The sequence below is a fragment of the Artemia franciscana genome, chromosome 14 (assembly GCF_032884065.1).
Source record: "Artemia franciscana chromosome 14, ASM3288406v1, whole genome shotgun sequence".
NCBI classification, from domain to species: Eukaryota; Metazoa; Arthropoda; class Branchiopoda; order Anostraca; family Artemiidae; genus Artemia; species Artemia franciscana.
The window spans coordinates 16,174,310-16,189,175 of NC_088876.1; the positions used below are offsets into that span (position 1 = coordinate 16,174,310).

At 33.8% G+C, this 14,866-nt stretch overlaps 1 protein-coding gene across 4 annotated transcripts in view; it reads left to right on the forward strand.

Annotated features, from left to right (window-relative positions):
* Window positions 1-14,866, forward strand: part of LOC136035389 (uncharacterized) — a 68,687-nt gene that overhangs the window by 846 nt on the left and 52,975 nt on the right. For 2 of the 4 annotated variants that reach the window (XM_065717161.1, XM_065717163.1), the window contains exons 2-5: window positions 4,535-4,725; window positions 7,029-7,170; window positions 9,236-9,411; window positions 11,591-11,756. In XM_065717161.1, the coding sequence (XP_065573233.1) occupies window positions 4,543-4,725; window positions 7,029-7,170; window positions 9,236-9,411; window positions 11,591-11,756 (667 nt within the window). In that variant the 5' untranslated portion in view covers window positions 4,535-4,542. Of the gene's footprint in view, window positions 1-4,534; window positions 4,726-7,028; window positions 7,171-9,235; window positions 9,412-11,590; window positions 11,757-14,866 lie in introns of those variants that run through there. The other 2 variants (XM_065717162.1, XM_065717164.1) reach the window with 2 other exon arrangements.

Consider the following 14,866-nt stretch of genomic DNA (forward strand, 5'->3'; position numbering starts at 1 on the left):
ACACAAGTACTGTTTTAGCCATTAAAGATGCACCAGCAGTACGGAAAGTGACCAAAGCAGAATTTTTTTTATTTATTTTTTGTAATAAAAAAGGTTCAAATATTTTGACTCCACGTCCGGAAATATTTTTCAACGAAAAAAAATTAAACTAAATTTAAAAAAACAGCATATGAATAGAATACAAGGTAAAAGGTCCCGTGGTGGCGCAGTGGATTTGACCTTAGCTTGGTAAAACGGGACCGTGAGATCGAATCACGCTGCAGGAATGCACTGCAGGGCCGACGCAGGGACCTTAGTAGACAAGAAGCGTCGTTAATTCTTAAATAATAATAATACAAGGTAAAAGAAGAACCATTTCGTCACTTCATATAGTACGAAAAACAAGCAAAATCATTTTTAATTTGTTCCTTTTTTAACTGTTTTCTTTTTAATTTTGAAAAAATTCATTTTAACTTGGAAAAAAGTTCTTTTTACACAAAAAAGAAAACTGTCTTTGCCCCATAGTCATCCTGATTTTGCTTGTTTTTCTTTGAAGTGACGAACAGTTGATGGATAGATGACTTTTGGTTTTCACCTGAATTTTTTGGTTCTCAATTTGCCTTTTATTTTATGTATATGTTTTTTTTTTCAATTTTCCTTCTTATTTTTTTTTTTTTTATTTATCTTAAAAATTTGGTGATTTTCCTAGGGGTTCTTTTTCTTGTAGTAAGGGTAAATCTTAGTTCAGACACATTGTTTTACAGCAGATAGCTATTCATTATCAACAAGTAAATTGAAGAAACGGGATTCTTCTGCTTGTTAAGAAAATAATGTAAATGCTACAATGTAGCCACATTGTGCTGTAATACCAGATGGGAGTCTACCACCTCTTATATCATTAATTTTACAAGGTTTTAGACAATTTCTGTAATTTGTGTGTTTGGTGGTGTTTTGTTGAATTTAATATCTTCCTCCAAGAGTAGGGGTAACTGATAAGAGTGGAAACTCGCGCTAGTGAAAAAAAGTCAGTTTTTTCTCAAAAAAAAATCTCAAAAAAGTCATATCTTTCAGTTTTTTTATGCAAATTTTCTAATTATTTAGAGACTCTTTTGATGTTTTCACCTGCCACAGCGTTGTGTTTGGCGTAAGTACTTTTCAATTCCCACCTTTCCATGTTAAATTACGAAAGATCCTACTCATATCACTAACCCATACTGTTTGATTGAACAGAGGAAGGTTGAAGACCTTCCTCTTGAAAATTGAGTTCATCAATATAAAATTTGTGTGCATGTCCTTGGGCAATATCTTTTCACAGAACTAGGTTATCTTTCATTTTTTTCCCCAAGAATAAATAAAATCAGATAAATTCGTAATTAATTTTATTAGAAATTTCATATACGAAATATTAAAAGTTTGAACCATGTCATTTCGTAATAAATAGAGTGTGGTGCCACAGACTTGATTTTGAATACTTAAATACGTTTGAAAGCCGGTGTAAAATAGCTATATTGCATCGATAAGAAGCTGGCATTCTCAATTGGAAATCTCCCGAGAAAAAAGGAATAAAACAAGAGCTAAGAGCTCATATGGCACTTGTGACGAGGTCGGAAGTACCAAGAGCTCATATGGCATGAGCTCTAGCAAAATTATAAGAAACAATAGATTAATTAAAAAAAAATAATCAGAAGCTTAATGCCGGTCGGGATTTAAAATAAGAGCTCTGAGACACAAGGTCCTTTTAAACATCAAAATTCATTAAGATCTGATCACTCACTCGCTAGTTAAAAATACCTAATTTTTTTAATTTATCCTGTCCCTTCAGCCCCCCCAGATGTTCGAATCCGGGAAAACAACTTTATCAAGTCAATTTGTGCAGGTCCCTGACACACCTACCAATTTTCATCGTCCTAGCACGTCCAGAAGCACCGAACTTGCCAAAGCACTGGACCCTCCTAACTCCCCCAAAGAGAATGGATCCAGTCCAGTTTCGTCAATCAAGTATCTACGACATTTGCTTATTCTACCCACCAGTTATTCCACCTCCAAGTTTCATCCCGATCTCTCCACTCTAAGCAATTTCTAAGATTTCTGGTTTCCCCCTCCAACTTTCCCCCAATGTCACCAGAACTCGCCGGGGTTTAAAATAAGAGCTCTGATGCATGAGTTCCTTCTAAATGTCAAATTCAAAATTACCTCACGATCGGTCACCCGCTCTTAAGTTAAAAATACCTAATTTTTTATAATTTTTCCGATTAACACCCCCTACAACTCCCCCGAAGAGAGTGGATCCGTTTCGGTTATGTCAATCACGTATCTAGGACTTGTCCTTGTTCTTCCCACCAAGTTTCATCCTGATCTCTCCACTCTAAGCGTTTTCCAAGATATGCGGTCCCCCCCCCCAAAAAAAAATCCCCCCAATGACACTGAATCCGATCAGAATCTAAAACATGAGATCTGAGTTACGAGGTTTTTCTAAATATGAAATTCAAGATCTGATCACTCCTTCGTAAGTTAAAAATACCTCATTTTTTCTAATTTTTCAGAATTAGCCCTCCCACCAACTCCCCAAAAAAGAGTGAATCCGTTTTGGTTATGTCAATTACGTATCTAGGACTTGTGCTTATTTTTCCCACTAAGTTTCATCCCGATCCCTCTATTCTAAGCATTTCCCAAAATTTTAGGTTTCCCTCTCCAACTTTCCTCAATGTCACCTGATCCAGACGGTATTTAAGATAAGAGCTCTGAGACATGATATTCTTCTAAACATTAAATTTAATTAAGATCCGATCACCCGTTCGTAAAAATAGCTTCATTTTTTCTAATTTTTCTTAATTAGCCGTCCCCCCACTCCCCCCAGATGGTCGAATCTGGGAAACAACTACATCTAATTTAACTGGTCTGGTCCCTGATACGCCTGCCAAGTTTCATCGTCCTAGCTTATCTGGAAGTGCCTAAATTAGCGAAACTGGGACCGACAGACCAACAGAATTTGCGATCACTATATGTCACTTGGCAAATACCAAGTGCTATACAAGGTAATTTTAGTCTCTGGGGATGGAATATTTGGTTGAAGGTTGGCTTCAGTACGGCTTATTTTTGAAAAGGGTTATTTCCTGGCTTTGGGCAAACCATGGATGGAAGTAGTTATAAGCCCTCCTAAATTGAAGGAAAACTCGACTTTCTTAAAACTTGAAACCCTCTCCCCCTCACCCTATTTGAGATAGGGTTTGTGATATCAGAGCTTAATATGAGCCCTGATCCTAATAATCTTTGGTCTAGCTTTCATTTGGATCCGTTGCTCCATTCGCAAGTTATAATAAATTAAACAAAAAGCTTGACTTTTTTCAGCACTTAAAACCCACTCCCCTCGTTCTATTTGAGCTAGGGTTTTCATATAAAAACTTGATGCCTGTCATGGTCTTAGGCATCATTGGTTCAATCTTCATTGACATCTGTCATTCCACTCGCAAGTTGAACTTAATTAAATGCCCCACCCCCCTAATTAAGCTAGGGTCTTCATGTCCAAACAATATGCGTCTTATGGTTTTGGCATCTTTGGCTTGGCTTTCATTGAGATCCATTACTTCATTCGCAAGTTAAGCTGAGCCAAACAAAAAACTCGACTTTGTTAGCACTTAAAGCCCCTTTCCCTCACCCCAATTAAGCTTGGGTCTCCATCCCAGAACTCAATGCATATCATACCCTTAGGCATCTTTATTCAATTTTCATCGAAATTCATCTCTCCATTTGCAAGTTACACTGAATTAAATGAAAAACTCATGTTTTTTTTAACACTTAAAGCCCCCTCGCCCTAATTAAGCTCAATTTCTATCCAAATAGTTGAATTTTAACTCAAATCTCACAGGCGGTTCTCTTGCTATACTCGATTGCATAGACGGGCGGATAGACAGGCAGATTTCAAAAACCTATCTTGATGGATATTTTCCACTACCCAAATAGTGATTCGTCTGAATACCTGAATTAGCTGGAATTTGAAAAAGAAGTACATTAACAGTATCTTAAGCAATAAGTATTTCGTAATCTTACTTAAGTATCAAGTAATAAGTACGCCCTAGATTTTTTACTTAAGTACAAGTAATGGAAAATTTTACTTCTATTATAAACATTTATTAACATTTGCAAGTTATACTAAATTAAACAGAAAACTTAATTTTCTTAATTTTCTAAACCTGTTTTTATTGAAGTAGTACTTGAAGTAAAATTACTTCAGGTAAGTGACAGCACTGTTACCCAATATGTTTGTATATGGACTGTTATATTTGAATGGATTCTAGTCTGGGCCTTGTTAAATTGGCGTCTGAGAAATGTTTATTACCTAATGCTTACAATAATTTTATTGTTTTTGATAAAAGTCCTATTTTTGGGGGATATCCTTTTGAGCAAAAGAAACACTCCGTCATTCAGGCTCTTTGACGCTGAAATCTAAAAAAAAAAAAAAACTAAAATCTTGACTGAATGAATTTGGCATCTTTGAGTCTCAATTTATTCTCTATTTTAAAAATTTTTGTAACTTTTTGTTTATTTAATTTTTCAGAACCTGGCATGATCACTTTCAGTGAGCGTTTCATTTTCGTTCAAGAAAACAGCAACTTAATTATAAATGTACACCGAATAAATGGTCATGACGGCGACGTTTCGGTGAGATGCAGGTCGCTGCAGCAGACCGCCGAGTCTGGGACGGATTTTTTGGGTGGTGAACAAATCCTCAGTTTTCATGACCAAGTAGTAAGTTCTTTAATTTTTCTCTATTCTTTTTCTGTTTTTATGTTGTTTTATATTTTATCTTAGGTTTTTTTTTCTTTCTCTGCCTTAAAACTAAGTAAAAATAATGATTGTCACTTTAGTGCATACTAAGAGGCTAAAAAGGGGTCATGCTCTTCGGCTAATATTCTTGTAATAGACTCTTTAGAAAGGGATGTTTCGACTACAAGTTGGACCTCTTTTATTTTTACTTTTTGTTTACTTGTTGTTTACTTGTTTTAGATTTTTACTTGTTACTTGTTTGATGAAAAACCATTTTTCTTCAATTGAACTATATAGTAACAACATTATAAAGTAAATAGTACTAATACCACTACTACTACTACTACTACTACTACTTCCTTTTTTCTTAAACTTAAGCCATTTTTCTTAAATTGAACATTAAACCACCGACATTTTTTTGAAAAATAATTTAAATACCAGGAACAGAAAAAAAAATTACAAAACAAGACATCATTTACAAGGGTAGGGGAGGGGGCGTGTCTCTCGCTGATTTTTTAGACGATTGGTAGGAAGGCCTTCGAACACGACAACAAGCAAAAGAAAATCTGGTTAAAACTGGAAAAGAGAATCCCGCCCAAGTTATACCTCTCTCTAAAAGGAAAGCTCCTACCCTTCTGCACTAAAGTTCAAATCTTAGGTTTCAGTCTTATTCCCTAAATTTTGCATTGTCTATTGGTATTTTATAATTATTTGTGTATTGTTAGTTTGTGCATTATCTGTGTATTGTTAGTATAATTTAATATTTAACACTGTAATGTTTTGTCCCTAAAGACTTGGAATTAAAACGTGCATTCTGATAATTCAATTTGATGATTTTGTTTGATAGAGAAATTTTTAATTTGATTATACAAGTTAGAATCCCACATACAAAACGTCAGTAAAAGCCAGATTTTGTATTTTTTTGGAAATTAAACTTTCAATATCCAATGGTCAATTCTAGAATGAGCTATCAATAAGAAGTATCTTAAGATTAACTTGAGACTGGTTTTGGTATTTAGATATTTTCTCTCTGTCTTATAAAACATCCATTTCACAGCTAAGCTGAGGAGGCTATGAGACGACGAATTCTGACGAATACTTTCCAAAGAGATGCATATTCTAATTCAACGGCTTTTGTGATTCGGTTGTCATTGTTAATTAGTTGGAACACAATTTGTAATTTACCGCAAAGAGTGAGGTATTGGCGAGGGGGCGGACCCCCTCATATTCGTAATAATTTCTATTCGTTTTAGTTTTAATGTTGCTCCTTACATTCAGTTAAAAAGATGATTTTTTCTTTATTTAATTACGGTAACAAAACATAGCTGTTAATGCATATGAGTAACCTTGTAAAAAAGGCAGATTATGTAAAACATTACAGGATATTGTGAAAAAGAAAAAAAAAGCTGCTAAAATTACATCTGGAGAAGTAGAAATATTTGTCAAAACAACAGATCAAAGGTGTAACAGGCAAATTATGTGGAAATTACTGGAAAGTAATTCCAGTAATACTGGAATTGCTAGAAAGTAGCATTGGAAAGGAATTTTGTCAAAACGTGATAAAAGTTGTAATACATCTTCTAATCCTTATGAAAGAGGACCTAAAGTGTTGTAATCTACAGTACCACTTTAAATTGAGTTTAATTCCTCGTCTTAATTTCTGCTTCTATTTTTCACAAAAAAAACCCTCCCCCCATAGAATTGCCTAAATGTTAATGAAATCATAAAAAAAAATTGCACAAACTAATCCATGAGGATTTTAAGTTGCATCATTTTTCTCACTCCCTTCAGGAGTAGCGTTTCAGTTTTTATGAGTATAAGATTTTTATTAATAATACATAATATAAGTTAAAGATAAAATTTTTAGTCAAGTTAATTCGCTCTCTTGACTAATGTTTTTCTCAGTATTTATGTATGTATGTATTTTAATCTTTTTTTATTAATTAAATGACAGTTTTGTCGAAGATATTAAATAGAAATTATCTTGAAGGAAAATTAGTTGCAATGATTTAAAGAGAAAATATTTGCAAAATTTTGTAAAATGACATTTTTTGTATAATTCATTTTAATAAGATAAATAAATTTCATTCAGTTTTCTTAGTTTTCAATTTTGTATGTGATGTTTAGTATCAGCTTACTATTCGTGTAAAAACTGAACGCCTTATGGCTACTTGTTTTTATCATAGATAGGATGAGGAGAGAGGGAGAAGGGAGATACGATCTTCTTTAGGTTATGAGAAACTTTTGCGTTAACAAAAAAAGGCTTGATGTATTTTTTTCAATAGGGCAAAATTAGTGTTCCAATTCAAATTATGATGACAGAGCGGAATTTCAACCGTGTCTTCGAAATCGAGCTCTCTGAGCCAGGAGGAGGGGCTACAATCGGTCCAATTCCTAGAATGGCTGTCTCGATCAAACATGATGATGGTAACTATCATATTTTACTTAGAATTAAATCTAGAAATATTTTTCTGTGATGGATAGGCTAGAAATTCATTCGATATCGTATGCTAATATAGCCATGTTAAAGCTCTGTGATGAAACTAGGGACAAGTCTATTGGTATATCAAGCATTTCTTGTGTGCCGATTGGATCGTTTGGTCTCACAAAAAGTTTACAATTAAAACGATATAAAGCTATAGGAAACAGGTACAATTTGTCAGTTAGACAATGGAATAAATAGGCAAATATTTCAGTTGTTAATCTATTTCAGATTACTAGATCAACTACGAGAAAGGCATCCTAATTCGCCCTACCTTGTTAACTCAAATAAATGCTGGGGTTTTTTAAGACGTGCGTCTTTCTCTTTTTTCATTTTGTTTCGCACATACCCTATGATTTTGTTTTCTGCTCTCCTTTCTATGTTTTGTTAACGTTAGGTTTGTTTGTCTTGCTTACTTTTCCCCTTTTCTCCCGTTTATAAAGGTTCCGGACGTGAAGCGTAAAAATTTGGACTTTCATCATTATTAGTGAAAAAGTTTTTTTTTTTTCTTTTTTTCTATTCATTGTCTTATTGTAAAGTTATATTGGCTTTTCTATATTTTAATTTTGTTTGATTGTAAATATAGAAAGGCACGGTTGATTAAAAATAATTGATAAAAAGCTGATGATGATAATTCTTGGGTAATTGTCTGAGGAAATTTATATCTGGACGGTTTATAATGCGTATTAATTTGCTTTTGACTAGTTTTTCCCAACTGAAATTGGGCCATGCCCGACCTCACTATCTCTAAAATCTTGATCCCCCCCCCCCCTCGTGATATTTATATCTTGCTATTCAAATTTTACGTGTATTCAGCGGAATTAAGCTTAAACGGTCTCAAACTTGGTATCTTTTTGGGAATCGTCTTCTAGTCATATTTTATCCTTATGAAAAATATCGTCTGAATACAACACTGTTTACACAATGTATAACTTCATGACAATACTATCATATATCTTGTTTACTCTTGAAACACTTTGGAGTGTGACGTAATTCACGTGAAAAACATTTTTTTTTAAATTGAGTCTTTAAGGTTTATTTAGTCGAAAGGTGCACGCCCTGCCTATGACCAACCAAAGTATTCTCATGTTCCACCGGTGGGGCCTGCTCCCCACGTTGAGAATCACGGCTTTAGACTGTTGCTGCAAAATAATTTAGTAATAATTTAATTTAAATAATAAAATAATTTAGTAAAATAATCAAGACGACTACTCAGAAAGGTGATATGATGCTTATTTTATAGCTCTTCAAGAGTTGTTTGAAAATTCTGGTGGGATTTACCTCTGCCCTTGTATTTTCAGTGAAATGTGTTGTAGTGTTTTTGAGTGATGACCAAGCTGTTTGACAATTCTGGTGGGATTTTCCCCTACCCACGTATTTTCAGTGAAATGTTTGGTATTGTTTTTGAGTGCTGATCAAGTATTCTTTTGAAATTCTGCCTTTGTTTTGATGAATTACTTTAACAAGTTGCTGGATCTTCGATCCTTTTAACACACTAACCTCTCTATCCTTGAATGATTGATGCTTGAAACAGATACTTGAAGACGGATACTTGACAGATTATTGAAGATCTGTTGAAACAGATACTTGAAGACATATACTTGAAGATCTGTTGAAACTGATAATTGAAGAATAGAAACTTGGAACAGTCGTCACCAATTGACAAAACTTGAACCAATTGTTCCATGAGAATCAAATTTTATGGGATAAAGAAGACGGTTTTCCTGTGGATAGATGTAGAATGTCTGCACATACCTTATAACTTCAGGTCTTTGCAGCCAAAGTTTTGAGCTAAGTGCTTTCATGAAATTGACAAATTCTACAAACTCGCCTGGTGAGAAAAAATGGAAGAATAATATTTGAAAAAAAAAAAAACGCGCTTAAGGTCCAAATCATATGGTCTGTGCTGTAGTCAACGTCTCATTAGTGTTTTTGCGTAAAAAAGCCCATTCAACAATGTGAAATTGCAATATTACCCTTGCTATTTATTCGGTTTATCTTCTCTTCTAGCATTCACAGAACTTATGAAGAATCGAATCCCGACTTCGACGTATCTGAGGGAGTTTCGAATGCATAATAAATCATTCTTCAGTCGGATACGTGATGCCGTCATTGTAAATGACGGAGATGCAAAAAATGCAACTGCATTTGATTGGTGTATCCACGTCTTTGCAGTTGTCTGGAAAGTATGAGAAATAATTTTGTCTTATTTTTAACTTGGAGTGAAATTGGCATTACTGATTCTTCTTACTTTAAAAAAAATGATTGAAATGATCAAGATGTCATATTATCAAGATTTTTGGTTATTAATTAACGTTTGTATAAAATGTTCTCTTATCTAAAATTGTCTCTGGGTCTAAAATAGTGTGCTAACATCATCTACCTTTAGAGTACCTACCTAAAAAGGGCTGAAAAAATCTTAAAATTACGATTTTTTAATGAAAGTTGTTTATAAAATACTATGCTTGACAAATTCTTGCTTTAGAAAATTTATGAGAATCATGTGTGTATGTGGTTAAGCCATACAAAAGGTATTAGCTTTAATGTTGCTCATCAAAAACCATTAATATATGAGAACTTAACATTCAGGAAACAAAAGTTAAGTTTCCTAAAAAGGGGTGCAATCTTAATGAAAATTACATAATAAAGTAACATGTATAAGAGCCCTGAAGCAACTATGTACAAAATAGGAAATTTTCCTCGAAAAATTCATTTTGCTGAGTTAGAGAAAACCCCTCTATTGTTGCTAAAATAAGAGTTTATTTTGGAAATTATACTGTATTTCGTAAAGCAAATTCATTGAATGAACTACTTATATCAAAACATTGTCTTCAAAAATTGAACTCTGCCTTAGAGAGTGGGGTTTGACAGCCTTCACCTCGAGAGTGACCCTGGATATGATATTAAAAGTGAACAGCAATCTAAATAAAAGAAAAATAAGTTCTTTTTACTCTAAAGAGGGGTATTAAAATCTGAAGCAACTAGAAATTATATGAGGAAAGGGGGGGGCTCCCTTCCTCAACCTCTAACTCTTACTGGAAATGTTGTATGTATGCCCTTAGTGCTTTAAAAATGTAGGTTTAGGATATATAGGAATAAGAAAATAAGCATCTTTCACGATGCCTTGAGACTGAAAGAACTTCTTGATATGCAGTTGCTTTAAAAAACAGAACTGTTTGTTCAAACGTTTAAAAGGCAATTGATAAGTAAGACACTTGTAATTGCCGCTTAACTGCATTTGTTGCACTCATAAAGGCCTTTACTAAAGCACCATAAATATTTCGTTTTGTTCTACGTTTTGATGTGGCTCTTTACTTTCACTTGAAATAACTTGTGTTTCTATGTAACAGCTGTCATGGAATTAGGTCCAGGTTCAAATAATTCCAACATTGCAGTAAGATCCGATAACTCCTGTTTCTATCTGAATCTCAAATTGGCAGATTCTATAAATTGAAGTGAAAACATTTTAGTGAAAACTGGACTGTCCCTTGAATGACAAGCTCAGCATCATTAAATGAAATGTCTTATCTTTACTTTTGGAATTTTTAAACTGAACCAAGCCTTCCTAAGGGGGCTGAATCTGCCCCATGGGGATACAGCTCCTCTAGTCTAGCCTCCATCTTACAACGAGCTTTCATCTTACTACACATTTTTTGTTGTTTTTTTTGTTTGTTTTTTATTCGGTTAGATTGTAGTATCATCGATCCTTTGGTACCTATTCTTACTTTGGTGAGTGTAATTCATTGGCTATGGTGTATGTGAGTTTCCCGGTCGTCATTTATATTCCCTGTGTCCCGGCTTTTAGTTTTCTTTTTCTCCTTTATTTTTCAGTTTTTTTCCTTTTTTTAGTTTTTTTTATTAGTTTTTTTTTCTTTTTAGTTTTTTTTAGTTTTTTTTCTTTTTTAGTTTTTAGTTTTTTACTTTTTTTTATTTTTTAGCTTTTTTAGTTTTTTTAGTATTTCTTTTTAGTTTTTTTGTAGTTTTTACCTTTTTTAGTTTTTCTTCTTCTTTAGTATTAATGCTAAAGCCAAGGTTCGAACCTGGAACCTCTCGGACCTAGAACCTGGAACATAACGACATATAACGAACATATAACGAACATAATTAGAGATTGGTCATAATAGGAATGTTTTCTATTTTTCTTATTTAAAAGAGTTCAAATTTGTTACGTACGTGGTCTCCCAGTATCAAGTACTTTCATGTATTCAAGTATTCACGAAATCCACAGTATTCACTATGGACGACATCCAGTTTTTTTTTTTTTTTTTTTTTTTTTTTTTTTTTTTTTTTTTTTTTTTTTTTTTTTTTTTTTTTTTTTTTTTTTTTTTTTTAAGAGAATCAGTGTCTAATAGTTTTTTTTCGTAGGTAGAAGTTTGGGAAGGGCTAGTAACCGTTTTGCTGTTCCCATTACTGGTGATTTCAGCATATCTCACAGAGAAGAGAGGCTGTCCTTGCTTAAACCAAACCAAAACGAAAACCTTAAACCAAAACGGAAATCAAATCATAGATGAACCAAGTCTTCAGCAATCAGGTGAGGTTATGTTGATTCTGATATTTTACTCCATGTTTGTAGCATGGCTGTGGCTAACAGAAGGAATAACAGGTAATTGCTCTCGCTTATGACTGTGCTGTTACCGGTGTATCTGTTTCTGAATTTTACAGTAGTCTGTTGCTTATAGAGGAACATGCTAATGGAATTTCAAATAATTCTATTTAAATGGTTTACTTTCTGAATTCTTAGTGCTAAATAATTCAATTAATTTCAAGCACAAATTATACTTTAAATAGGAAACAGTTTGTTTTTTTTATGTCAAGATTTCTGGCGACTTGATGATAGACCTGCAGTTTTAGTGGTACTCGTGTATTTGCCCAAACACACTCAAGAAGTTTGCTTTGTTTGACCTGATCAAAACCGGTTTTTCACACCCATTTAGTTATAAATAGCTTATTCTTTCGTCAAATAAACTACGCTGCAGGAATATTTTAATTAAATATTTATTATATAGAGGTGGTTGGCTTAGGTTAGGTATTTAATATAATGTGTTCTAGGCAGCCTGCTTTCTATAATTCTTTGTTGTAGTTTCCATAGCTTTGTTACTAAATTACTATATTTTCATCTTATTTTGGTATATTTCATTATTGATAACCTAACTTCACTTCTTGAGTGTGTTAAGGATAATACACAAGTACTGTTTTAGCCATTAAAGATGCACCAGCAGTACGGAAAGTGACCAAAGCAGAATTTTTTTTATTTATTTTTTGTAATAAAAAAGGTTCAAATATTTTGACTCCACGTCCGGAAATATTTTTCAACGAAAAAAAATTAAACTAAATTTAAAAAAACAGCATATGAATAGAATACAAGGTAAAAGGTCCCGTGGTGGCGCAGTGGATTTGACCTTAGCTTGGTAAAACGGGACCGTGAGATCGAATCACGCTGCAGGAATGCACTGCAGGGCCGACGCAGGGACCTTAGTAGACAAGAAGCGTCGTTAATTCTTAAATAATAATAATACAAGGTAAAAGAAGAACCATTTCGTCACTTCATATAGTACGAAAAACAAGCAAAATCATTTTTAATTTGTTCCTTTTTTAACTGTTTTCTTTTTAATTTTGAAAAAATTCATTTTAACTTGCAAAAAAGTTCTTTTTACACAAAAAAGAAAACTGTCTTTGCCCCATAGTCATCCTGATTTTGCTTGTTTTTCTTTGAAGTGACGAACAGTTGATGGATAGATGACTTTTGGTTTTCACCTGAATTTTTTGGTTCTCAATTTGCCTTTTATTTTATGTATATGTTTTTTTTTTTCAATTTTCCTTCTTATTTTTTTTTTTTTTATTTATCTTAAAAATTTGGTGATTTTCCTAGGGGTTCTTTTTCTTGTAGTAAGGGTAAATCTTAGTTCAGACACATTGTTTTACAGCAGATAGCTATTCATTATCAACAAGTAAATTGAAGAAACGGGATTCTTCTGCTTGTTAAGAAAATAATGTAAATGCTACAATGTAGCCACATTGTGCTGTAATACCAGATGGGAGTCTACCACCTCTTATATCATTAATTTTACAAGGTTTTAGACAATTTCTGTAATTTGTGTGTTTGGTGGTGTTTTGTTGAATTTAATATCTTCCTCCAAGAGTAGGGGTAACTGATAAGAGTGGAAACTCGCGCTAGTGAAAAAAAGTCAGTTTTTTCTCAAAAAAAAATCTCAAAAAAGTCATATCTTTCAGTTTTTTTATGCAAATTTTCTAATTATTTAGAGACTCTTTTGATGTTTTCACCTGCCACAGCGTTGTGTTTGGCGTAAGTACTTTTCAATTCCCACCTTTCCATGTTAAATTACGAAAGATCCTACTCATATCACTAACCCATACTGTTTGATTGAACAGAGGAAGGTTGAAGACCTTCCTCTTGAAAATTGAGTTCATCAATATAAAATTTGTGTGCATGTCCTTGGGCAATATCTTTTCACAGAACTAGGTTATCTTTCATTTTTTTCCCCTAGAATAAATAAAATCAGATAAATTCGTAATTAATTTTATTAGAAATTTCATATACGAAATATTAAAAGTTTGAACCATGTCATTTCGTAATAAATAGAGTGTGGTGCCACAGACTTGATTTTGAATACTTAAATACGTTTGAAAGCCGGTGAAAAATAGCTATATTGCATCGATAAGAAGCTGGCATTCTCAATTGGAAATCTCCCGAGAAAAAAGGAATAAAACAAGAGCTAAGAGCTCATATGGCACTTGTGACGAGGTCGGAAGTACCAAGAGCTCATATGGCATGAGCTCTAGCAAAATTATAAGAAACAATAGATTAATTAAAAAAAAATAATCAGAAGCTTAATGCCGGTCGGGATTTAAAATAAGAGCTCTGAGACACAAGGTCCTTTTAAACATCAAAATTCATTAAGATCTGATCACTCACTCGCTAGTTAAAAATACCTAATTTTTTTAATTTATCCTGTCCCTTCAGCCCCCCCAGATGTTCGAATCCGGGAAAACAACTTTATCAAGTCAATTTGTGCAGGTCCCTGACACACCTACCAATTTTCATCGTCCTAGCACGTCCAGAAGCACCGAACTTGCCAAAGCACTGGACCCTCCTAACTCCCCCAAAGAGAATGGATCCAGTCCAGTTTCGTCAATCAAGTATCTACGACATTTGCTTATTCTACCCACCAGTTATTCCACCTCCAAGTTTCATCCCGATCTCTCCACTCTAAGCAATTTCTAAGATTTCTGGTTTCCCCCTCCAACTTTCCCCCAATGTCACCAGAACTCGCCGGGGTTTAAAATAAGAGCTCTGATGCATGAGTTCCTTCTAAATGTCAAATTCAAAATTACCTCACGATCGGTCACCCGCTCTTAAGTTAAAAATACCTAATTTTTTATAATTTTTCCGATTAACACCCCCTACAACTCCCCCGAAGAGAGTGGATCCGTTTCGGTTATGTCAATCACGTATCTAGGATTTGTCCTTGTTCTTCCCACCAAGTTTCATCCTGATCTCTCCACTCTAAGCGTTTTCCAAGATATGCGGTCCCCCCCCCAAAAAAAAATCCCCCCAATGACACTGAATCCGATCAGAATCTAAAACATGAGATCTGAGTTACGAGGTTTTTCTAAATATGA